This window comes from Drosophila miranda (assembly GCF_003369915.1).
Source record: "Drosophila miranda strain MSH22 chromosome Y unlocalized genomic scaffold, D.miranda_PacBio2.1 Contig_Y2_pilon, whole genome shotgun sequence".
NCBI lineage: Eukaryota > Metazoa > Arthropoda > Insecta > Diptera > Drosophilidae > Drosophila > Drosophila miranda.
This window is the reverse complement of record NW_022881614.1, coordinates 13,539,072-13,566,537: the sequence shown is the minus strand read 5'-3', so window position 1 is coordinate 13,566,537 and position 27,466 is coordinate 13,539,072. Positions and strand designations below refer to the sequence as shown.

Below are 27,466 nucleotides of genomic sequence, written 5' to 3'. Positions count from 1 at the left end.
TAGTTTGTATGCTCCACCAAAAGGTTCCGCATCGGCCGCATCGCAGAGCTCCTTGAAGCATTTGAGTTTGCTGCTTCTGATGGCCTCCTTCAGCTCTTTTCTTTTGGCCTTGAATGCCGCGCCATTTCTGCCAAACTGGGCGGAGCCTCTTGTTCGCTGGTAGGCACGCCGAGCTGCGCAGCACTCCCTCCTGGCCTTGGCAATGTGTTCATTCCACCACGGTACTGGCCGGTGCCTGCTTCCTCCGATCTTTCTTTTTTTCATGGCTGCATCACAGGCCGCTTTGACGGTCCTGTAAACGGCAAGCGCGGATGCTTCAGCATCCCCGGCGGCGCTTAGGTTTTCTGCTGCCGAGAGGAGCGCGGCTCTGCTCAGGCTTTCCTCCTTGTACCCGGCCTGGAGCACCCGCTGTATCCTTGTTGTGTTCCTGGGTGCAAAGGTTTCCGTCATTACGGCTAAGTGGTCGCTATGGGTGTAAGCACTCAGCACTTGCCACTTCGCGTGGCGTGCGAGCTCTGGGCTTGCAAAGGTGAGGTCTATAATAGACTCCCGCCCTGCTTTTCTGTGGTTCCTGTGTTGAGGAGACAGACGTTCAGGCTTGCAAACTCGTCCAGGAGCGATGTCCCACGGGGTGTGTTCTTGGCGCTGCCCCAAGTCGTGGCCCAGGCGTTAAAGTCGCCCGCTATCAGGACCGGCGATTTGCCTCGTGCGTCGTTAGCGATGTTGCTGATGATCGCCTCATACTCCTGCTGCGTGAACCTTGGTGCTATGTAGCAGCTGTAGACAAAAGTGCCGCTGTGCTTAGCTCTCACATATCCCACTCTGGATGCTCTGTGGGTAAGCTGGCCTGGTTGTGGGCCACAGCTCCAGATTGCTGCTCCTCCGTCTGAGTTTTGCTGCCAGACTCCTTCGTGTTTTTTTGCCGTACGGCTCGCTGATTAGCGCTATGTCGATCTTCTGCTCCAGGACTGTTTGCGCCAACAGATCCTGAGCAGCTGGGCAGTGGTTTAGGTTGAGCTGCAGGAGCTTAACCATCAACCAGTTTTGCTAGTGCCTTCTTATACTCAGGGCAGCTGCGGCTGAGGGCCGAGTGGGCTGCTGAGCGGACGTCTCATGGCTTGCCAGCGCATAGTATGCACATTGGCGGGTTGTTGCACTGGTTGTGCTTGTGCCCCTCCCCACCACATTTGTAGCATGCATTGCTTGGCACAGGCCGCTTGGATCTGCACCTGGCTGCAGTGTGTCCATAGGCCATGCACTTGAAGCAGCGGGTTGGCGCAATCCGTTGCCGCACGCGGCAGACAACCCAGCCGATTCGAACTTTTCCGAGCTCCAGGAGCTTCTTTGCGAGTGCGGGCTGAAGGTTCAGCGTAGCTACCTGCGTTGCGCCATATGCTTTCCGCATGTACGGCACTGCTCCTTGTGTTAAGTCGCCGTCGGTCGCTGCAGCTATGGCCACACATACCTCGTCGCCTGTCGTGAGCTCGTCTATGTTGAGTACCTCAACCGCGACTGTCTCCTGCATGGCCTTCACGGCTGCCTTGTCCCCAAGCGCTGCCTGGATGGCCATCTGCAACTCCTGGGTGGCGGGGTCTGAGGATTGTTGCATCCTTAGAAGCAGCTCGCCCGAGGCTGTCTTCCTGATGCCCTGAACCTTGTTTTTGAGGCTCTGGAGCGTTGGTGCTGCCTTCACCAGTTTGAGGATGTCGGCGTATGATGCCTCCTCGGTGCATTTGACCAGCACTGCGTCTGCTTTCCGTGTGTGTGTGAGTGTGTGCGTGTTTTTTTTTTTTTTTTTTTTTTGTGTGACTACAGGAAAGCTTCATGCCGACTCAGCCGAAGCCGAAGTGAGGGACTCTAACCGCTCTAAAACCAACCACACCTATCCCGGATCCCGGCGGTACTGTCGCGAGATATTACTTCGCCGGGGGGAGATGCCCGTAGGGCTCTTCTCTTAATAATCTCCTTTATCCTTTATCTCCTTGCATTGCGTGCTCTTTCTTCGCGACGCAGTTTGGTAGCCATAGTTGCGGCCATGAATCTAATCGCGGCCCAGTTTTCTTCCGACTCCAGCAGGCATTCTGCCAGGTTTGCCACCGCCGGCATTATTCCAAGCTTGTTGCTTAGATCCTCTCGATCTTGCCGAAATCTTGGACATTCGAAGAAGCAGTGCTCTGCGTCTTCGATGACCCCTGCGCAGACCACGCAGAAAGGGTCGTCCTCGTGTTTAAACCTATGCAGGTAGGCTTTAAGGCAACCGTGTCCTGTCAGCAGTTCTGTCAGGTGATACTCCACTTGTCCATGGCTACGGTTCAGCCAACTCTTGAGGTCTGGGATTAGTCTATGGGTCCATCGCCCTTTGCTGCTGTTATCCCACGAATCTTGCCATTGCAGGATGGCCTGGTCCGTAGTCCCCAGGGTTCGCTGTGCCCTGATTCCTGCGGCTTCTCTTGCCAGCAGATGGATGGGAATCATTCCTGCTACCACTAGTGCGGCGTCTTGGGATACCGTTCTGAATGCGCAACACACCCTCAGGGCACACAGCCTCTGGACTGCGTTCCATTCTCGGGCATATGTTTTATGCTTCATTGCATCAACCCATATTGGTGCAGCGTACATTAGCGTTGAGCCAGCTACGCTCGCTAGTAGCTTTCGCCTTGGCTGTTTCGGGACTCCGGTGTTGGCCATGATGCGGGATAGGGCCACTGCCGTCTTTCCTGCTTTGCTGCTTGCATACGCCATGTGATGCTTGTAGCTGAGTCTGTGGTCAATCATGACCCCCAGGTACTTCAGGCTTGGACAGGAGCAAATAGTGCAGTCTCCTACTCGGATCGTGGCCGTCTCCACTACTACTGCTTACGAGCACCGCCTCCGTTTTGTGGGTGGCTAATGAGAGATCCCTCCCTGATAGCCATGTTCTGGCTCTCTCTACCGCGTCGTTGCAGATTTCTTCCGCCGCTTCTTTCTGTTTTGCCACTGCGACTATTGCTATGTCGTCGGCAAAGCCTATCACCATGGCGCCCAATGGCATATCCATCTTGAGGATTCAAGATGGCTTGCGTCCTGGGATTGTACAACTATATGTACAGACTTGCTCGAAGGTAGAATGGAATCTCCGATTCCAGAGATGTGAACATAAGACGAGCGATGATCCAACTGCAACTGATCAGCAAGTCTAGATGTTACAAAGTTTGCCTGTGATGCAGAATCCAAAATGGCACGACATGGGATAAGTGCTCCATAACGATCTGTTACATGGACGAGGGCAGTAGGTAGCAACACGTTCGGGCTAGGCTGAGATTTCTGGATCGAGGGGGGAGGGCTAGAACACCCGCTTGCTAGAAGCACAGTCGCGGCCTCTTGCTGGACCGATTCCTCGGCCGGTGAAGAGGAAGATGAAGCACCAGTTCCCGATGGAATGTGGAGTAGCGTGTGATGTTTGGCCTGGCAATGCCTGCAAAGTCCTGACCTGCAATTCATGGCCTTTGTTGAGGCAGTTCAAACACAAGCGGCTCTTCTTTGCTTCTTTGTATCGTTCAAACGCAGAGAGATTCAGGAATGCCTGACATCTAGATATGTAATGCTCGGAGGAATTGCAATGGTTACATATGGGGTTAGGATGGTCGTTACTGGAGGTGATAAGGGTGACAGGTTTGTCTTCTCCCACCTGTTGACTAGGACTTGTTGCCATGGCTGATCCCAAATTCTCCAGCATCCGACATCTCGCTTCCAAAAATGAGGCCATGCTTGACCACCGAGGCAATCCTGACGTCGGCAAGTTCTCTTCCCATTTCTCCTTTGTTTTGTGGTCCAGTTTCGTGCCTATGATGAAGATCAGCAACCCATCCGAAATCTCCTGCGGGGTCGCCAAGGTCTGAAGTGCACGCAAGTGCGAACTGATTTTGTCGCTGAGCGCGCGCAAGCCGATAGCTGAGCCCTTCTCCACCCCTTGCAGCCCGAAAATAGCCTTGACGTGTGCCTGAAAATGTAACAGTTTATTATCGAATCGCAACATTAGCAAATTCAACGCCTTGTCGTAATTCTCCTCAAAAAGTTCCAAGGAACGAATCGTATCCAGCGCAGCACCATCTAGACATCCACGAAGATGATGGAATTTTTCGATGATTGGTATACGATGGTCTTTGTGCACCATTGTCGAGAACATCCAGTGGAATTCTGGCCAATCCATGTAGTTCCCCCGAATCGCGGATGCTGCAACTCGGGCATTCGAGAACGGCATATACTATTATAGGCGAACAACGACGAATTCCCCTCGAGAGTATGCCGAGCCGTTGAATTGGCAAAATTTACCGTGCGAGCAGCCATCAACTCCCGCGACAGCCTGGACCTAACCTTCACATAAACATTCGAAAAGTCCAGTCAGGCATCATGGGCTAACTGCAGGAAATCCAGCCTTTCAAGGCTCGCTTGAGCGGCATCGAAATCCGCATTCATTCGCTCGATTTGCTCTAAGCGAGCTTGAAGTTCTGCCTCATCTAACTCGGCAAGCTCTTCCTTGGTGAGAAAGCGATCCATGGCCTTTAGTTGGCGCGCGATGGACTCGGCCTTGTGCTTGTAGAAATCTACATCACTCGGCATTGCTGCGTTCGCGACATTGGTAGGCTCAGGTGCTGCAATGTTGAGGTTTTAAAAGAGTCACTCAGCACGACCGAAAAAGACACCCTGTATACGTATAAACGTGGGAACCGAAAGCAAAGGGATTACAGCTAATGCCTTTAGCTGTGCGGCTGTGCGAGCTGTCCGATTCCGCTTTGTACTCCGCTTGTGTGTATTAGTGAGTTCGCTGCACTGCCTACCGCACTGCACTGACCGAATTGTCGCGACAGAGAAATTAATAGCCGGCAATGCGTGTATGTAGGTGTATGTAAGTGTTTTTTAGCACCGAATTGTGCTTAACCGCCGAAAATTTGCTAGGGCTAACGAATGTCGATCGCGAATGATTATTAATTGACACTGCAACTCAGAGATCACGTCGGGGTCACCAAGGTTTATGTGGAGATAATGTTTTTTATCCCCAATCGGCCGACTAATTATTTCGAATTAAATAAAACTCGGCGCAGAAATAAAATTACGATATGTTCTTTAATGCGTGACATCCAAATTGCAAGTGTGGCTTGCCTGCCCTTTACATTGCCGCTCCGATCGCTAAGCGCAGCTTCGCTCGGCCGACGTCGGTAGGCAGACGCAAAGCGGAGATAGCGAAGAGCGAGCTGGCAGAGAGCGTTTAGCAGGGCAAATGAGTGACATAGACATAAGTAACAAACAAAATAAGCGGCTGAGGGCCAAGAATTAGGTGCTATTTGGCAAGCAGCTAATCGGCTGGGTTCTGCTCCGAACATTCACCCCCCGTTGGAAGGCAAAGGCTTTCAACAGATCCATCCTGAAGGGGCAGAACCGCTATTTTTCCAACGGCCCTCTTGAAGATGCTTGCTTGGGCGCAGCTGGCGGCTACGCTGGGATGATCGTCGAACGCAGCAATCGGCGCTTCTTTACGAAGGCGGCTTGTCGTGATTACGTCTTAATCATCGGGAACCTCTGTAATTGCATAGAATGGCAGGAAATTTGGCAATGTAGAAATTGTTGAAAGTTGAATTTCATTTAGCGTGGATATGTAGGTTTTTAATATATGGAAAAGTTCGCGCTGCAGTTCCTGATTCTCCGATCGCAGTTTTTCCACTTGCACCTGGCACTCGAGCAGCTGCTTCCTGCATTGCTGCTCTAAGTTTTGGTACTCCAGCGTTGTGGGTCGAAAATCGTCAATAGAGATGCACGAGGAATTTTCAAAAGCGGCTAAAGCTGCACGCTTATTCTCCGAGCTATCAATGCTTCCTGATACTATCCAACCAAGTTTAGTCTCCTGCAATGTTGGCAATTGGGCCGATAGTCGAATCTGTCCGACGCACTTTAAATCGAAGAACAAACCAGAACCTATCAACAGATCGATACGTTGGGGCTTGGAGAAATTAGGACCAGCTAGTTTTAGATTATTCGGCATTGGCCAATCCTTTGCGTCTACGCCGAAGTTAGGCTGCATTTCCGTAATTGAGTTGGTGACAATTGCAGCGAAGGAAGCTCGATAGCTTGCGTCCTGGGATTGTACAACTATATGTACAGACTTGCTCGAAGGTAGAATGGAATCTCCGATTCCAGAGATGTAAACATAAGACGAGCGATGATCCAACTGCAACTGATCAGCAAGTCTAGATGTTACAAAGTTTGCCTGTGATGCAGAATCCAAAATGGCACGACATGGGATAAGTGCTTCATAACGATCTGTTACATGGACGAGGGCAGTAGGTAGCAACACGTTCTGGCTAGGCTGAGATTTCTGGATCGAGGGGGGAGGGCTAGAACACCCGCTTGCTAGAAGCACAGTCGCGGCCTCTTGCTGGATCGATTCCTCGGCCGGTGAAGAGGAAGATGAAGCACCAGTTCCCGATGGAATGTGGAGTAGCGTGTGATGTTTGGCCTGGCAATGCCTGCAAAGTCCTGACCTGCACCTCTGCAATTCATGGCCTTTGTTGAGGCAGTTCAAACACAAGCGGCTCTTCTTTGCTTCTTTGTATCGTTCAAACGCAGAGAGATTCAGGAATGCCTGACATCTAGATATGTAATGCTCGGAGGAATTGCAATGGTTAAATATGGGGTTAGGATGGTCGTTACTGGAGGTGATAAGGGTGACAGGTTTGTCTTCTCCCACCTGTTGACTAGGACTTGTTGCCATGGCTGATCCCAAATTCTCCAGCATCCGACATCTCGCTTCCAAAAATGAGGCCATGCTTGACCACCGAGGCAATCCTGACGTCGGCAAGTTCTCTTCCCATTTCTCCTTTGTTTTGTGGTCCAGTTTCGTGCCTATGATGAAGATCAGCAACCCATCCGAAATCTCCTGCGGGGTCGCCAAGGTCTGAAGTGCACGCAAGTGCGAACTGATTTTGTCGCTGAGCGCGCGCAAGCCGATAGCTGAGCCCTTCTCCACCCCTTGCAGCCCGAAAATAGCCTTGACGTGTGCCTGAAAATGTAACAGTTTATTATCGAATCGCAACATTAGCAAATTCAACGCCTTGTCGTAATTCTCCTCAAAAAGTTCCAAGGAACGAATCGTATCCAGCGCAGCACCATCTAGACATCCACGAAGATGATGGAATTTTTCGATGATTGGTATACGATGGTCTTTGTGCACCATTGTCGAGAACATCCAGTGGAATTCTGGCCAATCCATGTAGTTCCCCCCGAATCGCGGATGCTGCAACTCGGGCATTCGAGAACGGCCTATACTATTAGGCGAACAACGACGAATTCCCCTCGAGAGTATGCCGAGCCGTTGAATTGGCAAAATTTACCGTGCGAGCAGCCATCAACTCCCGCGACAGCCTGGACCTAACCTTCACATAAACATTCGAAAAGTCCAGTCAGGCATCATGGGCTAACTGCAGGAAATCCAGCCTTTCAAGGCTCGTTTGAGCGGCATCGAAATCCGCATTCATTCGCTCGATTTGCTCTAAGCGAGCTTGAAGTTCTGCCTCATCTAACTCGGCAAGCTCTTCCTTGGTGAGAAAGCGATCCATGGCCTTTAGTTGGCGCGCGATGGACTCGGCCTTGTGCTTGTAGAAATCTACATCACTCGGCATTGCTGCGTTCGCGACATTGGTAGGCTCAGGTGCTGCAATGTTGAGGTTTTAAAAGAGTCACTCAGCACGACCGAAAAAGACACCCTGTATACGTATAAACGTGGGAACCGAAAGCAAAGGGATTACAGCTAATGCCTTTAGCTGTGCGGCTGTGCGAGCTGTCCGATTCCGCTTTGTACTCCGCTTGTGTGTATTAGTGAGCTCGCTGCACTGCCTACCGCACTGCACTGACCGAATTGTCGCGACAGAGAAATTAATAGCCGGCAATGCGTGTATGTAGGTGTATGTAAGTGTTTTTTAGCACCGAATTGTGCTTAACCGCCGAAAATTTGCTAGGGCTAACGAATGTCGATCGCGAATGATTATTAATTGACACTGCAACTCAGAGATCACGTCGGGGTCACCAAGGTTTATGTGGAGATAATGTTTTTTATCCCCAATCGGCCGACTAATTATTTCGAATTAAATAAAACTCGGCGCAGAAATAAAATTACGATATGTTCTTTAATGCGTGACATCCAAATTGAAAGTGTGGCTTGCCTGCCCTTTACATTGCCGCTCCGATCGCTAAGCGCAGCTTCGCTCGGCCGACGTCGGTAGGCAGCGGAGATAGCGAAGAGCGAGCTGGCAGAGAGCGTTTAGCAGGGCAAGCAAGCGCAAAGCTTTAACAAACAAATGAGTGAAATAGACATAAGTAACAAACAAAATAAGCGGCTGAGGGCCAAGAATTAGGTGCTATTTGGCAAGCAGCTAATCGGCTGGGTTCTGCTCCGAACAGTTTCTCTCTCTTGTTTTTTGATATTTAAAATCCGGCTGCCACTTTAGAAAATGAACACCATCCAATGCTGTCGACCAGGCTTGGAATGCTGCAATGGCGTCCAATGACATCTATTTGTAGCCTCTCTTCTTGTCGAACTTCGACTTCGAACCCGCTCTCCTTTCGACGAGGAAGTCTGACCTGGCTCTGACCCACTCTCTGATCCCAGGCCCTCTTTGCCGACTGTTAAAGAGAATCTCTCTTGCCTCTCGTTAGATGATGCCTAATTTTCGTCGGACCCCAAAAACCTCCTCACAGCAGCTACAAGCCTCACCGTACAACTCCCCCCTGCCAAGATCAGACTTGGGGTGCAGCAGGCTCACAAGGATGAACCGCTTGTCGCTGTTATTTGCGGATATCTTTCCCGTGGTATTTCCCAATGATTCGGCCTTGCAGATCTTCCAACTCATAAAGTGAATTTCCGAGCTTTCTCCGAACTCTAGCCTTCTCGAAAGCGTGGTCAAGCTTAGCGTTGTATCCAGCTTGGAAGTTGTTTTGTTTAAAATTCCTTCTATAAACTTCCTGCCCAACCTGGTATATGCCCAAACCTCTCTTGATCTTAGATTATACTGCTTTTCATTACGAGCATTTTGCTTATCCATTACTTCACGTGCTTTCTTCCTGACCAACTCCAAGGAATCCTCTTTTGTGAAAGCTACCGCCCTGTCTTCCAACATCTCCAGCGATCTCAGCAAAGAGTAAGTGCCACCAGAAGTGATCATCTGCTGACCAAACACCATGTAATATGGCGTAGCGCCTACTCCCGAGTGGCTGGACGATCTCAGCGCGCAACAAATGCTGCTTAAATTCTCGTCCCAATCTTTTTGATCCGGACGCACATACGCTCTGATGGCGGCAATCACTGAGCGATTGACTCTCTCGGAGGCATTTGCCTGTGGCGCGTGTACCGCTGTCAAGGTATGTGAGATACGGTGGCTTTTTAAAAGGCTTTGGAATTTTTCAGCCCTGAATTGGGATCCATTGTCGGACACTATGGTTTCGGGCACCCCGAAAGTATGAAAGAGATCCTCCCGCAAGTATTTGATAACTACATCAGCTGTCAGCTTCTTAACGGCTTTGAGGAAAACAAATTTAGAATAATGGTCTAACACGATAAAAATAGCGACGTGACCACTTCGAGACCTAGGATATGGACCAAGAAAATCAATGTAAAGTCGCTGAAAGAATCTTTGTGATTCGGCCGGCTTTCCCATGGTTGGCCGCAAAGTAAAGTTCGGCGCTTTTGTGGTCTTACATTCACTGCAGTTGTTCACATAAGCTTTGACGTCGTCAACCAATCCTGGCCAAAAGTAGTACCTACGGACGCGCTCCAAGGTCTTATGAATACCCCCATGCGAGGCTAACGGATCATCATGTGACTGTTTTAAGATCTCGCTGATCAAATCCTTAGGCACCCATAATTTCCAGGCAGTCGCCATTCGCATGCTCAGCTCTTCGGTAAACTAAGTTGTCGACCACTTTTACGTCTGGCAATCGTTCCTGGTTGCTCTTTACACGCTCCACCAATTCACGATACCCTGCCGCTCTGAAGTGAGGAGATTCTAGATCCACCAGAAGCCCATTACTCTTGTCTATCGCTGCGATCTCATCCTGGTGAACCCTTGAAAATGCATCTGGGACTATGTTCTGGGTGCCCTTTCGGTGCTCGATGCTAAATCGGAAACCTTGCAATTTTAGTGCCCATCGAGCTAGCCTCGAGTGCAGATCATTTTGGGACATCAACCACTTCAGTGATGCATGATCCGTTATCACGGTGAATTGATGACCTTTGACATAAGCTCTGAACTTTTTTATGCACACTAAGGCCGCCAGGCACTCTAGCTCGGTCACTGTATAATTGCGCTGGGCTTTATTCAGCTTTTTAGACACGAAAGCTATCGGCATCTCATCCCCTTCCTCCGTCTTCTGGACTAGTACACCCCCTACTCCCGTATTGCTCGCATCGCAATGTATATAGAAGGTCTTTCCAAAGTCACGACTTCTTAAAACTGGAGCCTTGCACAGCGTTTCTTTGAATTTTTCAAAGGACTCTATTCCACCCTGGGACATGACGAATTTTTTGTTTTTGTTTTAGCAAGTCTGTTAAAGGGGCGGATAGCGAAGCAAAATCATGTATAAATTTCCTATACCACCCGGCCATTCCAAGGAAGCTCCTCAGGGCTCGGAGAGTTCTTGGGAGCGGAAACTTAGTAACAGCGGAAATCTTTTCCGGGTCTGTTTTAATACCGCTTTCGCCAATTACGTGACCTAGATATTTTACGGATCTCCTACAGAATCTGCTCTTCTCTATATTTATGGTCAGCCCTGCGTGACGAATGTGTTCTGCCACCGAACGCAGTACCTCAAGATGCGAGGGCAATGTGTCTGAAATGACCAGCAGGTCATCTAAGTAGACAAACACTTGATTTCGAAGACCTTATCCATGAGTCTGGACATGGTTTGTGAGGCGTTGCATAAACCAAAAGGCATGACCTTGTATTGGTACAACGGCCTTCCTGGTATGGTGAATGCAGTCTTGTCTCTCGACGCCACCTCCAAAGGTATTTGCCAAAATGCATCTTTCAAGTCCAGGCTAGTTACATATTCTGCCTTAGGCTATCTACTCAAGATGCCATCAATTTGGGGCAACGGGTACGCATCTTTTTCTGTCACCGCGTTTACTTTTCGACTGTCTAGACAAAGACGAGCTTTCCCAGGCTTTTGGACCAGAACCACCGGAGAAGACCAAGCGCTTCCTGACTCCTCAATCACCCCTAATCTTAGCATCCTATCAACTTCCCCGTACAGCAATTTCTCAACGGCCGGTGAGACTGAGAAGTGTCTCTGCTTTACGGGCTTCGCATTCACCACATCGATGGTATGACAAAGAATATCTGTCCTTCCCAGACCCGACACAGCGAAAGATGGAAATAGGGAAATCACCTGGTTTAACGCTGCCTCCTGAGCAGAAGTAAGTGTATGAACATCGAAACTCTCGCAAATTTCGGAAATCTTCCATTCGGACGGTAATAATTTGAAAAGGGACCAAAAATCAATACCTAAATATAAATCTTGACTTAAATTAGGAATTATGAATAGCTCTATCGTTTTCGACTCCCCGCGGTACTCTATCTTAGTTGTCATCTTGCCTACTATTTGATGCTTCTTTCCATCTGCCGTAAAAGCATTGGACGACACCAATTTAAATGGTTTCTTACTGCATACTACCTCCTTTACCAATTGACCACCCACGCAACTCATTCCGGCGCCAGTATCTAGCAATCCTACTACGGTTCTATCCAGTAACTTGACCTCGGCATACGGCCTCTTGTCTCCTTCCTTTTTATACCCGATACTCAAAATGAGTATTGGGGTATATTAGATTTGTGGTAAAAGTGGATGTGTGTAACGTCCAGAAGGAATCGTTTCCGACCCCATAAAGTATATATATTCTTGATCAGCATCAATAGCCGATGTCTGTCTGTCCGTCTGTCCGTCCCTATTAGCGCCTAGTGCTCAAAGACTATAAGAGCTAGAGCAACGATGTTTTGGATCCAGACTTCTGTGATATGTCACTGCTACAAAAATATTTCAAAACTTTGCCCCGCCCACTTCCGCCCCACAAAGGACGAAAATCTGTGGCATCCACAATTTTTAAGATACGAGAAAACCAGAAACGCAGAATCGTAGAGAATAACCATATCTTTTAGACTGCAGAATTTGAATAAGATCGTATTATTATTATAGCCAGCATCAAGAAAACAATTTCATTTTTTCTCGCCCTGTCTCTCTCTAACACACACGTAGCATAGTTGGCTTTGCTTAGAGTAAAACATTAGCGCCTAGATCTCACAGACTATAAAAGCTAGAGCAACCAAATTTGGTATCCACACTCCTTATATATCGGACCGAGACGAGTTTGTTTCAAAATTTCGCCACACCCCCTTCCGCCCCCGCAAAGGATGAAAATCTGGGGATATTCAAAAATCTCAGAGACTATTAAGGCTAGAGTAACCAAATTTGGTATCCGCACTCCTGTTAGATCTCACTTTAAAACGTATATCTCAAAATTTCGCCCCACCCCCTTCCGCCCCCACAAAGGACGAAAATCTGGTGCATGCACAATATTGAGGATACGAGAAAACTAAAAACGCAGAATCATAGATAATGATCATATCTATCAGATTGCTGAATCTGGATCAGATCAAATCATTTTTATAGCCCAAAGGAACAAATCAATTTGAACTGGCTACGCAGCCCCCGACGTCACGCTCAGACTGATTTAATGTCTCTCTCGCACGCACTCTTTGTCGTGTCGTTCAATATTAGCGGCGTCTGCCGGAGGAGAGCCATACTGACTTAGTATCGGGTATAACTGTAGAGTTGCGGTGTCCGCTGCAACTCACAACGTTCCCCCTCGTTCCTTATTTCATTAATACATTTGAGAGATTTAAAATGGGCCTTAATTCTACGTGCATTTCTAGTTAATCTCCTTGGCTTAACAATTTCCACTGGAGGTGCTAACTTCTTACCCTCTATCAAATTAATATGCCATCCCACTAACGGTGGCTCCGCCTCCCAAAAATCCCGAGAAGGCTCTTCTTGCGTTTTGCCCCTTGCTGCATCTAGTTTTGTTTCGCCGACCCCCTCTGCGGAACACTGGTCAGCCGACGAGACTCTGCCGTGTTCTACTTGGTGTTTTTTTTACACTTTTTGCAAGATGGCTTATACCTGTTCGGCGCTTCGCAGCCAAAGCAGAATATTTTCCGTTTAGCAACGCAGTCGTGGTAACGGTGTCCTTCTTTTCGACAATTCCAACACACCAAGGATAAAGCTGCTATCTCCTCCCCAAACTCCGATTCCGAGAATTCTTCCGCATCCTCTCCCAAGGCTTCGTCCACTAGCTCCGAGATTTGCTTTCGAAATGGAACAGGTTTTTGATAGCCATGAGTCCGACGCACCTCTTCCATAAAACATTCTCGCCTCCGACATATATCCCGTAGTGCTTCTATTGAGTCTATTTTCTGATTCAGGATCTCATGCTGTATTTCCGGCCGCAAATTTCGACGAACGATCTCGACCAGAGTTTTATGAGAAAGAGGCTGCTCTAACCTGTCAGTGAGCTTTTGGATTGCGTCAAAAAATACCTCGAAAGTCTCTTTTTCTCTTTGTTTCCTATCGCGAATCATCTGTCTGATGTCTACGTCCGTCCGGGAATCCCCAAACTGCTTCCTCAACGCTTTACACAGATCCATCCACCGCACTGAGCCAACTGTCTTGTGATACCTCCAATAAAAATCAGATGCTTTTCCTTCAAACAGAGTGTTTGCATTGCTGCACAACAACATAAAGTTCCCTTTCAACGTTTGATGGGTAAGGGCCTCTACTCGGTATATAAATAAATCCACGCTTAAAGAGTATGAGGCTCCCGAAAAGCGAAGCTCCAAATTTTTCATTATATGACCCACCTTGTCAGGTCTCTGAGCTAAGTCAGATACTGCTGATCTAGAGAGCGAAGTCCGGAGTTGAGGGGTGTAAACTGCGCCCTGGTTCCCCTCGGGAATTTCTAGCAATTGGTCCAAAGAAGCGTTCCTATTCAGGCTCCCTACTGACTGCTGCGGGATTGCTTACTGCCTCCCGCGAGAACTGACTTTGTCTGCTGTCTAGTCTTGCCAGGCACCAGAGGAGGCTGACCAACCGTTGGGGCAATACAAACCGCATTGCAAACTGGACAGGTTGTTTGGGTCTTAAGGTATGTTCGCATGCATGTTTTATGGAATTCATGCTGACAAGGAGTTCTATAAACATCTTATCGGGCCATTGTGTCTTTGCACAGCCTGCAACAGATTGCTGAGGCGCTTGCCCCTTCATCATCAGACCGATCCAAGCCCATCTCTCTTTTTATAGATGTTTACTAAAAAAACTATCTGCTTAACTCTGAAATGATATGTATGTATGTTTTCTTATATATATGTAATGAAGACAATTTAAAAGTGAAATAAAATTTGAATATTAATTAAAACGAGGGGGAACGTTGTGAGTTGCAGCGGACACCGCAACTCTACAGTTATACCCGATACTAAGTCAGTATGGCTCTCCTCCGGCAGACGCCGCTAATATTGAACGACACGACAAAGAGTGCGTGCGAGAGAGACAGAAAATCAGTCTGAGCGTGACGTCGAGCGCTGCGTAGCCACTGCAAATTGATTTGTTCCTATTGGCTATAAAAATGATCTGATCTGATCCAGATTCAGCAATCTGATAGATATGGTCATTATCTATGATTCTGCGTTTTTAGTTTTCTCGAATGTGCAATATTGTGAATGCAACAGATTTTCGTTCTTTGTGGGGGCGGAAAGGGGTGGGTCGAAATTTTGAGATAAACGTTTTCTAGTGAGATCTAACAGAAGTGCGGATACCAAATTTGGTTACTCTAGCCTTAATAGTCTCTGAGATTTAAGAATATCCCCAGATTTTCATCCTTTGCGGGGCGCAAGGGGGTGTGGCGAAATTTTGAAACAAACTCGTCTCGGTCCGATATATTAGGAGTGTGGATACCAAATTTGGTTGCTCTAGCTTTTATAGTCTCTGAGATCTAGGCGCTAATGTTTTACTCTAAGCAAAGCCGCCTATGCTACGTGTGTGTTAGAGAGAGACAGGGCGAGAAAAAATGAAATTGTTTTCTTGATGATGGCTATAATCACAAAGATTCTTTCAGCGACTTTACATTGATTTTCTTGGTCCATATCCTGGGTCTCGAAGTGGTCACGTCGCTATTTTTATCGTGTTAGACCATTATTCTAAATTTGTTTTCCTCAAAGCCGTTAAGAAGCTGACAGCTGATGTAGTTATCAAATACTTGCGGGAGGATCTCTTTCATACTTTCGGGGTGCCCGAAACCATAGTGTCCGACAATGGATCCCAATTCAGGGCTGAAAAATTCCAAAGCCTTTTAAAAAGCCACCGTATCTCACATACCTTGACAGCGGTACACGCGCCACAGGCAAATGCCTCCGAGAGAGTCAATCGCTCAGTGATTGCCGCCATCAGAGCGTATGTGCGTCCGGATCAAAAAGATTGGGACGAGAATTTAAGCAGCATTTGTTGCGCGCTGAGATCGTCCAGCCACTCGGGAGTAGGCGCTACGCCATATTACATGGTGTTTGGTCAGCAGATGATCACTTCTGGTGGCACTTACTCTTTGCTGAGATCGCTGGAGATGTTGGAAGGCCCTGTCTTTCACAAAAGAGGATTCCTTGGAGTTGGTCAGGAAGAAAGCACGTGAAGTAATGGATAAGCAAAATGCTCGTAATGAAAAGCAGTATAATCTAAGATCAAGAGAGGTAGTATACCAGGTTGGGCAGGAAGTTTATAGAAGGAATTTTAAACAAAGCTACTTCCAAGCTGGATACAACGCTAAGCTTGACCACGCTTTCGTGAAGAGTTCGGAGAAAGCTCGGAAATTCGCTTTATGAGTTGGAAGATCTGCAAGGCCGAATCATTGGGAAATACCACGGGAACGATATCCGCAAATAACAGCGACAAGCGGTTCATCCTTGTGAGCCTGCTGCACCCCAAGTCTGATCTTGGATGGTGTTCATTTTCTAAAGTGGCAGTCGGATTTTAAATATTCAAAAAAAAGAGAGAGAAACTGTTCGGAGCAGAACCCAGCCGATTAGCTGCTTGCCAAATAGCACCTAATTCTTGGCCCTCAGCCGCTTATTTTGTTTGTTACTTATGTCTATGTCACTCATTTGTTTGTTAAAGCTTTGCGCTTGCTTGCCCTGCTAAACGCTCTCTGCCAGCTCGCTCTTCGCTATCACCGCTTTGCGTCTGCCTACCGACGTCGGCCGAGCGAAGCTCCGCTTAGCGATCGGAGCGGCAATGTAAAGGGCAGGCAAGCCACACTTGCAATTTGGATGTCACGCATTAAAGAACATATCGTAATTTTATTTCTGCGCCGAGTTTTATTTAATTCGAAATAATTAGTCGGCCGATTGGGGATAAAAAACATTATCTCCACATAAACCTTGGTGACCCCGACGTGATCTCTGAGTTGCAGTGTCAATTAATAATCATTCGCGATCGACATTCGTTAGCCCTAGCAAATTTTCGGCGGTTAAGCACAATTCGGTGCTAAAAAACACTTACATACACCTACATACACGCATTGCCGGCTATTAATTTCTCTGTCGCGACAATTCGGTCAGTGCAGTGCGGTAGGCAGTGCAGCGAACTCACTAATACACACAAGCGGAGTACAAAGCGGAATCGGACAGCTCGCACAGCCGCACAGCTAAAGGCATTAGCTGTAATCCCTTTGCTTTCGGTTCCCACGTTTATACGTATACAGGGTGTCTTTTTCGGTCGTGCTGAGTGACTCTTTTAAAACCTCAACATTGCAGCACCTGAGCCTACCAATGTCGCGAACGCAGCAATGCCGAGTGATGTAGATTTCTACAAGCACAAGGCCGAGTCCATCGCGCGCCAACTAAAGGCCATGGATCGCTTTCTCACCAAGGAAGAGCTTGCCGAGTTAGATGAGGCAGAACTTCAAGCTCGCTTAGAGCAAATCGAGCGAATGAATGCGGATTTCGATGCCGCTCAAACGAGCCTTGAAAGGCTGGATTTCCTGCAGTTAGCCCATGATGCCCGACTGGACTTTTCGAATGTTTATGTGAAGGTTAGGTCCAGGCTGTCGCGGGAGTTGATGGCTGCTCGCACGGTAAATGTTGCCAATTCAACGGCTCGGCATACTCTCGAGGGGAATTCGTCGTTGTTCGCCTATAATAGTATAGGCCGTTCTCGAATGCCCGAGTTGCAGCTTCCGCGATTCGGGGGAACTACATGGATTGGCCAGAATTCCACTGGATGTTCTCGACAATGGTGCACAAAGACCATCGTATACCAATCATCGAAAAATTCCAATATCTTCGTGGATGTCTAGATGGTGCTGCGCTGGATACGATTCGTTCCTTTTCTGGCTGCAAGGGGTGGAGAAGGGCTCAGCTATCAGCTTGCGCGCGCTCAGCGACAAAATCAATTCGCACTTGCGTGCTCTTCAGACCTTGGCGACCCCGCAGGAGATTTCGGATGGGTTGCTGATCTTCATCACAAGCACGAAACTGGACCACAAAACAAAGGAGAAATGGGAAGAGAACTTGCCGACGTCAGGATTGCCTCGGTGGTCAAGCATGGCCTCATTTTTGGAAGCGAGATGTCGGATGCTGGAGAATTTGGGATCAGCCATGGCAACAAGTCCTAGTCAACAGGTGGGAGAAGACAAACCTGTCACCCTTATCACCTCCAGTAACGACAAGTGTGGCTTGCCTGCCCCTTACATTGCCGCTCCGATCGCTAAGCGCAGCTTCGCTCGGCCGACGTCGGTAGGCAGACGCAAAGCGGAGATAGCGAAGAGCGAGCTGGCAGAGAGCGTTTAGCAGGGCAAGCAAGCGCAAAGCTTTAACAAGCAAATGAGTGACATAGACATAAGTAACAAACAAAATAAGCGGCTGAGGGCCAAGAATTAGGTGCTATTTGGCAAGCAGCTAATCGGCTGGGTTCTGCTCCGAACAGTTTCTCTCTCTTGTTTTTTAATATTTAAAATCCGGCTGCCACTTTAGAAAATGAACACCATCCAATGCTGTCGACCAGGCTTGGAATGCTGCAATGGCGTCCAATGACATCTATTTGTAGCCTCTCTTCTTGTCGAACTTCGACTTCGAACCCGCTCTCCTTTCGACGAGGAAGTCTGACCTGGCTCTGACCCACTCTCTGATCCCAGGCCCTCTTTGCCGACTGTTAAAGAGAATCTCTCTTGCCTCTCGTTAGATGATGCCTAATTTTCGTCGGACCCCAAAAACCCTAGGCCTCCTCACAGCAGCTACAAGCCTCACCGTACAACTCCCCCCTGCCAAGATCAGAATCGCAAAGTTGGATAATTATACCCGATACTCAAAATGAGTATTGGGGTATATTAGATTTGTGGTAAAAGTGGATGTGTGTAACGTCCAGAAGGAATCGTTTCCCATAAAGTATATATATTCTTGATCAGCATCAATAGCCGAGTCGATTGAGCCCTGTCTGTCTGTCCGTCCGTCCGTCTGTCCGTCCCCTTCAGCGCCTAGTGCTCAAAGACTATAAGAGCTAGAGCAACGATGTTTTGGATCCAGACTTCTGTGATATGTCACTGCTACAAAAATATTTCAAAACTTCGCCTTGCCCACTTCCGCCCCCACAAAGGACGAAAATCTGTGGCATCCACAATTTTAAAGGTATGAGAAAACCAAAAACGTAGAATTGTAGAGAATGACCATATCTTTAAGACTGCGGAATCTGAATTGGATCGTATTATTATTATAGCCAGCATCAAGAAAACAATTTCATTTTTTCTCGCCCTGTCTCTCTCTAACACACACGTAGCATAGGCGGCTTTGCTTAGAGTAAAACATTAGCGCCTAGATCTCAGAGACTACAAAAGCTAGAGCAACCAAATTTGGTATCCACACTCCTAATATATCGGACCGAGACGAGTTTGTTTCAAAATTTCGCCACACCCCCTTCCGCCCCCGCAAAGGACGAAAATCTATATAAAAACCTCCACATGGCTAAAATCCGATACCAACGAAATTCTAATAATTTCCAACATTCCCAAAGACATTACAAAAGTACCAATCTATAAAATCGTTCCGTATCCAGACGAATTAAATAACATGTTAACAGATATGACATACGACAAGTACTACATAAAAAATGAAGAAGTATTTGTTAAAGAAACTAGATTGAAAACCAATGACAATTGTATAAAAGGAATTTTAATGCAAATTCCCACTAAATGTCCATATTCCAAAACTTTTCAAAACTTTCAAATAAACTTTATTGAACCCAATATACTAATCACATGGAACCTTCCAAAAACAACGCTAAACCAGAATTGTGTAAACCAAGAAATCATAGCGGAAGGATTACCATTATAAAAATCTACAACTGTTCAATCCAATTAAATGAATTTACAATATCAAACACAATGTTAGATTTTGCCCAGAATGTTTATGTCAACAACAACATAACTAAAATAAAACCACTGTCGTATGTCCAAACTAATGAAATAATTATGCAATACACCAAATATAGTAACCTATTACAAATAAGTCTACTAATTTCATTTGTCATAATTATATTAGTACTACTAAGTTATGTAGCTGTTAAATTTAAGAAAACTTCTAAAAGAGTCACGGTTAAATGTATTAACCCTATAATAGAAGCAGAAGAGGAACCAACCTCAGCCACCGCACTTGACACCCCGTCACTATACCCGAGGGTAATCGCCTAGGGACAGGCTAATAACAAACGTTGGGGGTTATACACATTATGTTTATGTACGATTCATCCACCCCATCCACACAAGTAACAGGACCCCACTCAAGAATCAATAACTGTTTCTTCCCATACTCCAAGCTAGGGCCCCCCATAATATAAACAATGGACACATTGTTTCATCAACATTAGAATCACGCCACTCTCGAGAAATCGATTCTTTAGAATCACGCCACTCATGAGGACCAATCAAAGCTAGACATAAAACCAAGGAGTATCACATTCCTAGCTCCGTCATGTAATGCAACACCGATCGCCAGCAGTGGATGCCTTTCATCAAAGCCGACGCATCCCCAAATATCGATCCAGGCACGTACGCCACCGACACGAAGATGCAGCCGAGGAAAGCAACGCCCGAAGCCAGAGTCGGGAGGTCCAAGAGAAGGGCTCATGGAAACTAGCCAGCAGCAGAGAGATCAGTTCCGTTTGAGACAAGCAGACCCAAAGTCAAGTCGGGGAATTCATTTAAATCTTGTGACATAAAGATATTTAAATTGTAAAATAAAAGTCTTTTTTAAAAAACTTAAAATCGAGTTGCGGATATTTAACTATATGTATCTGTATCTATGTAAGCGAGTCGTGTGTGCGTCGGCGGTAAGTAATGAATGGGCACTGAGGGGTCCCAGAGAGCATCTGGCCCGAGAGGAGTTCGAGCGGTGGCAGGAAGGATGTGGGTGGATGCTAGGAGGCTGTGGGGCTGTCGGGCTGTGTGGCCATGTGGCTGGCAAATCCAATTACTGGCCAGACCAGTGACGGAGCCAGCTCAAAGGCTATAAAATAAATTTCTATGCAAATTATTTGCATGTGTGTGGGCGCATCGGATTTCGCATGTAATCCGAAATTGCAATCTGTCAAAACTACGAGAACCTTTGTTTGTTTGTCAATTGCATTCATTCGATATTTCAGTTGAAATTCGTACATTAATCCCTGCACGAGTAATCACCATCTTTGGGGCTCGAAAGCCCCAAGCCTGCATGAGTGAAACGCACTGTTTTTTTTGGTTGCAGGAAATCTTTCACGAGCACGCCACTCACCTGCGCATCCTGCGCGATCATGTGGAGGGGGCGGCCCTCATCGAGTCGCGGGTGCCACCGCAGCTGCGCCAGAATCTGATGGCGAGCTTCAGGAACGGCAGCCGGCATGCGCCGTACTTCATTTGCGGCTCGGATGGCAGCGGCAAGAGCGCCCTAATCAGCACCCTGTACGGGCAGGTGGCCGGCTGGTTCGTCTCGACGAAGGTCCACCGCGTGATCCGCTTCGCCAAGGCCACGCCGCGCTCGGCCTACAACCTGGAGCTGCTGCGCGTGATCTGCCAGCAGATCTCGATCATCTTCAACATCCCCGAGGGCTACCTACCCAAGGACGCCTCCTTCGATCCGCTGTACATCAGCACCTGGTTCCAGAACCTGCTGCGCCGCGTCGAGGACATGAGCAACGACGTCCTGTTCCTGTTCATCGACGACCTGCACCTGCTGAACCCCCTGGACTGCGACATCGTGACCGCCCTCTCCTGGCTGCCCACCTCGCTGCCTTGGAACGTGCAGATCATCTGCAGCTCCACCACCCCCGTCGAGCAGCTCAAGTTCACGCCCATGCAGCGGGACCGCTTCAAGTCGGCGGAGTACCAGTTCGACCTCAACCTGGGCGAGTACGCCACGGAGCTGCGGCGGCCTCCGCAGTGCGTCTCGGACGTCAGCTTCGTCCTGTACGTGGAGCAGCAGTTCGACGGCCTGGAGCGCCACTACGGCAGGCAGGCGGTGGGCAGCCTGGCCGCCTACATCACCTGCTCCGAATACGGGCTGAGCGAGACGGAGCTCGTGGAGCTGCTCATGCCCACCGACGATCCCGAGTCCCTGATCGACACCAGAAGCGGACACTTCAGCTTCGCCACCTTCAAGAAGATCCACAGGGAAATGGGTGAGTAGTCATCATCGATGTGGGGGCTCAATGGCCAATGGCATCCCGTCCAATGTCTATCTCTGCTCGGGTTTCCCTTCTTGCAGACAAACTCCTGCTGCTGCACGACAAGATCATGTCCGGCAAGGTGCTCATCCAGTGGCGCCACAACTACTGCGCCGTGGTGGCCAAGCGACGGTACATGGACGGGCAGAGCACGCGCAACCTGCACATGGAGCTGGCCAACCTGTTCTTCCCGCAGGACGAGGACGAGAGCACGCTGGAGAACGAGTCCACCCAGAGCGAGAACAAGTCCGTGATCAGCCTCAAGGACACGCTCAGGACAGTCGGCGATCTGCCGCACAAGGACAGGGAGCGCGAGAAGGACAACGTTTCCGCTGGCCGCAAGTCCTCCTCCACCCACCACAACGACGACACCTCCACCTTCTACAACCCCATCGCCGCCGACGTCAGCAACAGCATGCGGCACGTGGAGGAGAGCTGGCACCACCTGATGCGCTCCGACGACACGACACGCTTCAAGCAAATCGCAGTCTGCAACTTTGATTTCCTGCTGGCGGCGGCAAGCTCGTGGCACAGTCTCCGTCCCTCCCAATTCCCCATTTCCCCAATTAGTTTCTGGGGAAACCGATTGGAAATGCAATCAACTCTTTGTTTTGCTGGGAGCTGCTCCACATAATTGCCTGCCTATTGTGGCAATCAAATTCGATTTGAAAACTGGACAGAGTGACGGAGAGCAATGCAAATAACAACAACGTAGGAGCATCATTTGGACAGATATTCATCATTCATACATACGAGTGTACCCATAGTTCTGTAAAATGGTCCTTTCGAGTAACTTTCGAGCTACTATTTCTCAATTAGTGCTGGAGTGGCTTTAAGTGGCCTGCTCTGTATTCGGCTCAGCTGAAATGGTACTCTGTTTGGGGCCAACAGGGATAACCACTCTGAAGCGGATAATTTATTAAATTTGTCTGCTCCGACAGCTAGTTTCAGGCGCCCATTGGGCCCATTCCGAGAATGTATAATCCAACTAAGTCCCGTCCAGCTGACTCCGCTCTTCGCCGTTTGCTTGCCCCCATTTCCTGTGCGGCGGAGGCCACAGCGGGGAAAGTTTGCCCTCCGTTTTTGTTTGTCTTCCTTTGTCATTTCATTTCGGCTTATTCATTTATGCAGCCACTCATTTATTCAGTCCGACAAACTCATTCGGATCTGCGAGGCATTGCATCAAATTACGCGACTCTGTGCGTGTGATTATGTGTGCGTGTGTGTGTGAGCCAATCGAATTAACGTTGTTTTTTGTGTTGCTTAAAGTCCCTGCAATATGCATCTCATGATGATTTCTCACGAATAATAAAATGAACCAATTTTCCCATAAATAATGAGAACCGATGACAGAATCCCATCCACAGCAAGTCCGTATAATCATACAATTCTACTTCTGTGCCAAGTCCTTTGTATCCTTTCTATGGCCGGACGTAAAGAGGGTAAAGAGGGAACGAAAAGCCAGAGAACAAAATAACGAGCGTCAAGCAACTTGGACATTTAATTAAATTAACTCTTTTGTTTGTTGTCAGTTGCATTCAGTTCAAGAACAGAACGGAGACTCGATAAGAGCCGCACAAACTTTAATTAGTTGCAGTCCTTCAAGAGACGAGATTTAATCGAATTTCTGCATCTTTGCCACGCTCCTTGGCTCTACATATGGCCAGGGTCTTCTTTGTTAAACTCAATTTAAATTAACGCAAAATCAATGCCAGAATCGAGCTGATATTCAGATACATAGATGGAATATATAACCCTGCTGCTCCCATTAATATTATATAGTATTTCAGTATGTAAGGTCTCGTGGAATAAACTAATTGATTCGCTATTTCCCCACCCCGCCAGGTACAAACGGTGTCGATCAGCTATCTGCGCTGCCTGATCGAGCACGTCCGCTGCTATATCCTCGACAGGGACATCGAGCTGATCTACTACACGATCCGCAAGTCCAGCGACGTGCTCACGCGCGACCCCATGCAGCTGGCCTCCCAGCTGATCTCCTGGCTGCGTCCGATTAGCGAGCACGACGACGACGACAACTCGCTGCTCAGCATGACGGTGCGCTCGGCGACGGCCTGGTGCGATGGCTACGCCGTGCCGCTGCTGGTGCCGCTCACGGGATGGCTGCCGGCACCGCTGCCCTCGCAGATCCGCACCATGACGGTGTCGGGTACGGGCGTCATCCGAGCCGTCTGCCTGGCGCCCTCGAGGCAGCACCTCATCCTGGCCACCAGCTCGGGCGAGGTGCAGCAGTGGCACATCATGAGCAACTCGCTGGAACACATCTTCAAGGGTGAGTCTCAGTTGCCTAATGTCCTGCCATTAGGCGAGGTAATCATGCGACTCCATTTGCGATAACGCCCCTCTAGGACACACTGCGGCAGTCACGTGTCTGCTGGTGGCTCCGACCAGCGAGCCGGAGCTTCTCCTCACCGGCTCCGAGGACACCAGCGTGCTCGTCTGGCACGTCTCGCAGCGCGACCGTCAGGCGCACATCAAGTGAGTGCTCCCTCCTCCATTGCCCGCTGGGTAATTTGTAAATCTCTGCAGGCATAATTTATCCATCTGCCCCCGCTTTCTGCCCCGCCTTGTCTCCTTTCAGCGCCCACACAGCCCCCATAACGGGCGTGGCAGCCGGGGTCAATAGCACGCTGATCATCAGCAGCAGCGAGGATGCCACAATCGCCATCACGGACCTGGCCAGCGGCAAACTGGTGAGCACACACACAACTCTCTGAGGTCCTGTGACTGAGGGGACAAGAGGATTAGTTAATTAAAAGAGTAAAGAGAATCGAAGGATGCAATTGTAGTTGCAAAGGCTACTCTTGGTCGGCATCACCTATCGAATCTATTTAGCCCTGGCAGAACGGAACAGAGACAGGGAACAAGAACAGAAAGGATATGCGGCGGTAGCGCATGTGTCACGCAAAGAAAGCCCACCTCTCCTGCCCCCGATTCATATTTAAAGAGTATTCGTTTAGTAGACCATAAAACCAAATTACATTCAATGTCAGCGGCTTGGTATAACCTTCTTTTTGGTGTTGCTTCAGAAACACCGTATCAGCCACCATCGCGGCCCTGTGAGCGGGATCCTTGTGGCCGGAGCGTGCGATGTTCTGATCTCGGGCAGCCACGACCGAACCATCTGCGTGTGGAACCTCGAGAACTTTGCGCTTCTGAACACCATGCAAATGCTGAGTCCCGTCCTGCGCATCGACATCTCATGGAACTCGGTGAGTGACTTTCCCACAAATATCAGTCCACATCATTCACCGCTTCCCGGGGGCTACAAATCTCAATCATTTCGACATTTCTGTTAATTGATAATAAGGAATGGACCTTATGGAACGGAATAAGGAATGGAATTAATTCGTAATTCTGAGTCACAGTTCCGCGGCCTCGTCGGAAGCTGGTCGAAATGTTGGGACTGTTATTAAGTTGAATGGAAATAGGTACTTCTCAAAGTGGCAAAAGTTTCCATCTCAAAGGGGGGAATCCCTTTGAGCTCGTTGCTCTTCCCAAGCTGGAGTAAAAACAACACGAGGAGGGAGAGGGGAGTCAGCTGAGCCACCAGAAACGAGGGGCTTAAAGCACATTCCACTTGAGCGAAACTTTTCCAAGTAAAGCAATAGCGAAAAGCGCAACTTAAGCGCAACATAAGCAGAAGGAGGGGTGGGAAGGGCACGGCGGAGGGGAAATATAAATGGAGGGAAAATATCATTTCCGGCATCGAACTGCGACTCCATGTGCGCAATTTAAAGCCAAGCACTGGATGGATAGATGCGGATGTGGATGTAGATGCGGATGCGGATGTGGGGAGAGCAGATACGATTCCCTTGGAAACGTAAGATAAAGCGGAGCGACTGTGGTTTCTGTGTGGCAGATTAGGCATGGGGAGCACGAGATTCTAATAAGGGACTTCGGCTTGGGACGCATTACGCGCCAAATATTTGATGTCAATCAGGTCGACAAAACGCAGACCAGAAGCTGCCTGCCCGCTTGGTACATAGCTGGTAGCTGGGATAGAGTGGGGATATGGCTATGTAGTATATGTATGTGTTGGCTTCCATCAATAAGTATTGCATACTTAGCGGCAATTTGGCACGCAGCACAACATCAAGATACCGGGTCGATATTGGGATTGGGGCGGGCGACACTGTGCTGAAACCGGGGGACGAGCCATTTTGTCACGTTTCGTCGTCGTCTTTTGTCAATGGCAACTATGTTTCGCCCTCTCTTCATCCCGCATGGCGATTGATGCGTGCTGCGTGATGGACGAAAATCTGTGGCATCCACCATTTTAAAGGTATGAGAAAACCAAAAACGTAGAATTGTAGAGAATGACCATATCTTTAAGACTGCGGAATCTGAATTGGATCGTATTATTATTATAGCCAGCATCAAGAAAACAATTTCATTTTTTCTCGCCCTGTCTCTCTCTAACACACACGTAGCATAGGCGGCTTTGCTTAGAGTAAAACATTAGCGCCTAGATCTCAGAGACTACAAAAGCTAGAGCAACCAAATTTGGTATCCACACTCCTAATATATCGGACCGAGACGAGTTTGTTTCAAAATTTCGCCACACCCCCTTCCGCCCCCGCAAAGGACGAAAATCTGGGGATATTCAAAAATCTCAGAGACTATTAAGGCTAGAGTAACCAAATTTGGTATCCGCACTCCTGTTCGATCTCACTATAAAACGTATATCTCAAAATTTCGCCTCAACCCCCTTCCGCCCACACAAAGGACGCAGAATCATAGATAATGACCATATCTATCAGATTCCTGAATCTGGATCAGATTGGATCATTTTTATAGCCAATAGGAACAAATCAATTTGCAGTTGTTACGCAGCGCCCGACGTCACGCTCAGACTGATTTTCTGTCTCTCTCGCACGCAATCTTTGTCGTGTCGTTTAATATTAGCGGCGTCTGCCGGAGGAGAGCCATACTGACTTAGTATCGGGTATAACTGTAGAGTTGCGGTGTCCGCAGCAACTCACAACGTTCCCCCTCGTCTTTTTCGATTTGTTTATTATATATAAGTTTGTTTTTGTTAAACCCAGTGGCTGGGTTCTTCCTTCTATTTTGGAGGGTCCCGTAGGAATCGCAAAGTTGGATAATTATACCCGATACTCAAAATGAGTATTGGGGTATATTAGATTTGTGGTAAAAGTGGATGTGTGTAACGTCCAGAAGAAATCGTTTCCCATAAAGTATATATATTCTTGATCAGCATCAATAGCCGAGTCGATTGAGCCCTGTCTGTCTGTCCGTCCGTCCGTCTGTCCGTCCCCTTCAGCGCCTAGTGCTCAAAGACTATAAGAGCTAGAGCAACGATGTTTTGGATCCAGACTTCTTTGATATGTCACTGCTACAAAAATATTTCAAAACATTGCCCCGCCCACTTCCGCCCCCACAAAGGACGAAAATCTGTGGCATCCACAATTTTAAAGGTATGAGAAAACCCAAAACGTAGAATTGTAGAGAATGACCATATCTTTAAGACTGCGGAATCTGAATTGGATCGTATTATTATTATAGCCAGCATCAAGAAAACAATTTCATTTTTTCTCGCCCTGTCTCTCTCTAACACACACGTAGCATAGGCGGCTTTGCTTAGAGTAAAACATTAGCGCCTAGATCTCAGAGACTA

At 48.2% G+C, this 27,466-nt stretch overlaps 1 protein-coding gene across 1 annotated transcript; it reads left to right on the top strand.

Moving 5' to 3' along the window:
- Positions 1-20,851: 20,851 nt before the first annotated feature.
- LOC117194036 lies at positions 20,852-25,142 on the top strand. Its single transcript, XM_033398677.1, has 6 exons — positions 20,852-21,762; positions 21,849-22,324; positions 23,653-24,100; positions 24,177-24,306; positions 24,410-24,521; positions 24,858-25,142. Exons 1-6 carry the CDS (start codon positions 20,958-20,960, stop codon positions 25,125-25,127), a joined length of 2,241 nt encoding a protein of 746 aa, XP_033254568.1. The 5' UTR covers positions 20,852-20,957; the 3' UTR covers positions 25,128-25,142.
- The last annotated feature ends 2,324 nt before the right edge of the window (positions 25,143-27,466 follow it).

Excerpts from the sequence above, each read along its gene's own strand:
- LOC117194036 (XM_033398677.1), top strand. The coding sequence starts at position 20,958 with ATGGCGAGCTTCAGGAACGGCAGCCGGCATGCGCCGTACTTCATTTGC. Across the intron at positions 22,325-23,652 it reads TTGATTTCCTGCTGGCGGCG|GTACAAACGGTGTCGATCAG; the intron begins GCAAGCTCGTGG and ends CCACCCCGCCAG. Across the intron at positions 24,101-24,176 it reads GCTGGAACACATCTTCAAGG|GACACACTGCGGCAGTCACG; the intron begins GTGAGTCTCAGT and ends ACGCCCCTCTAG.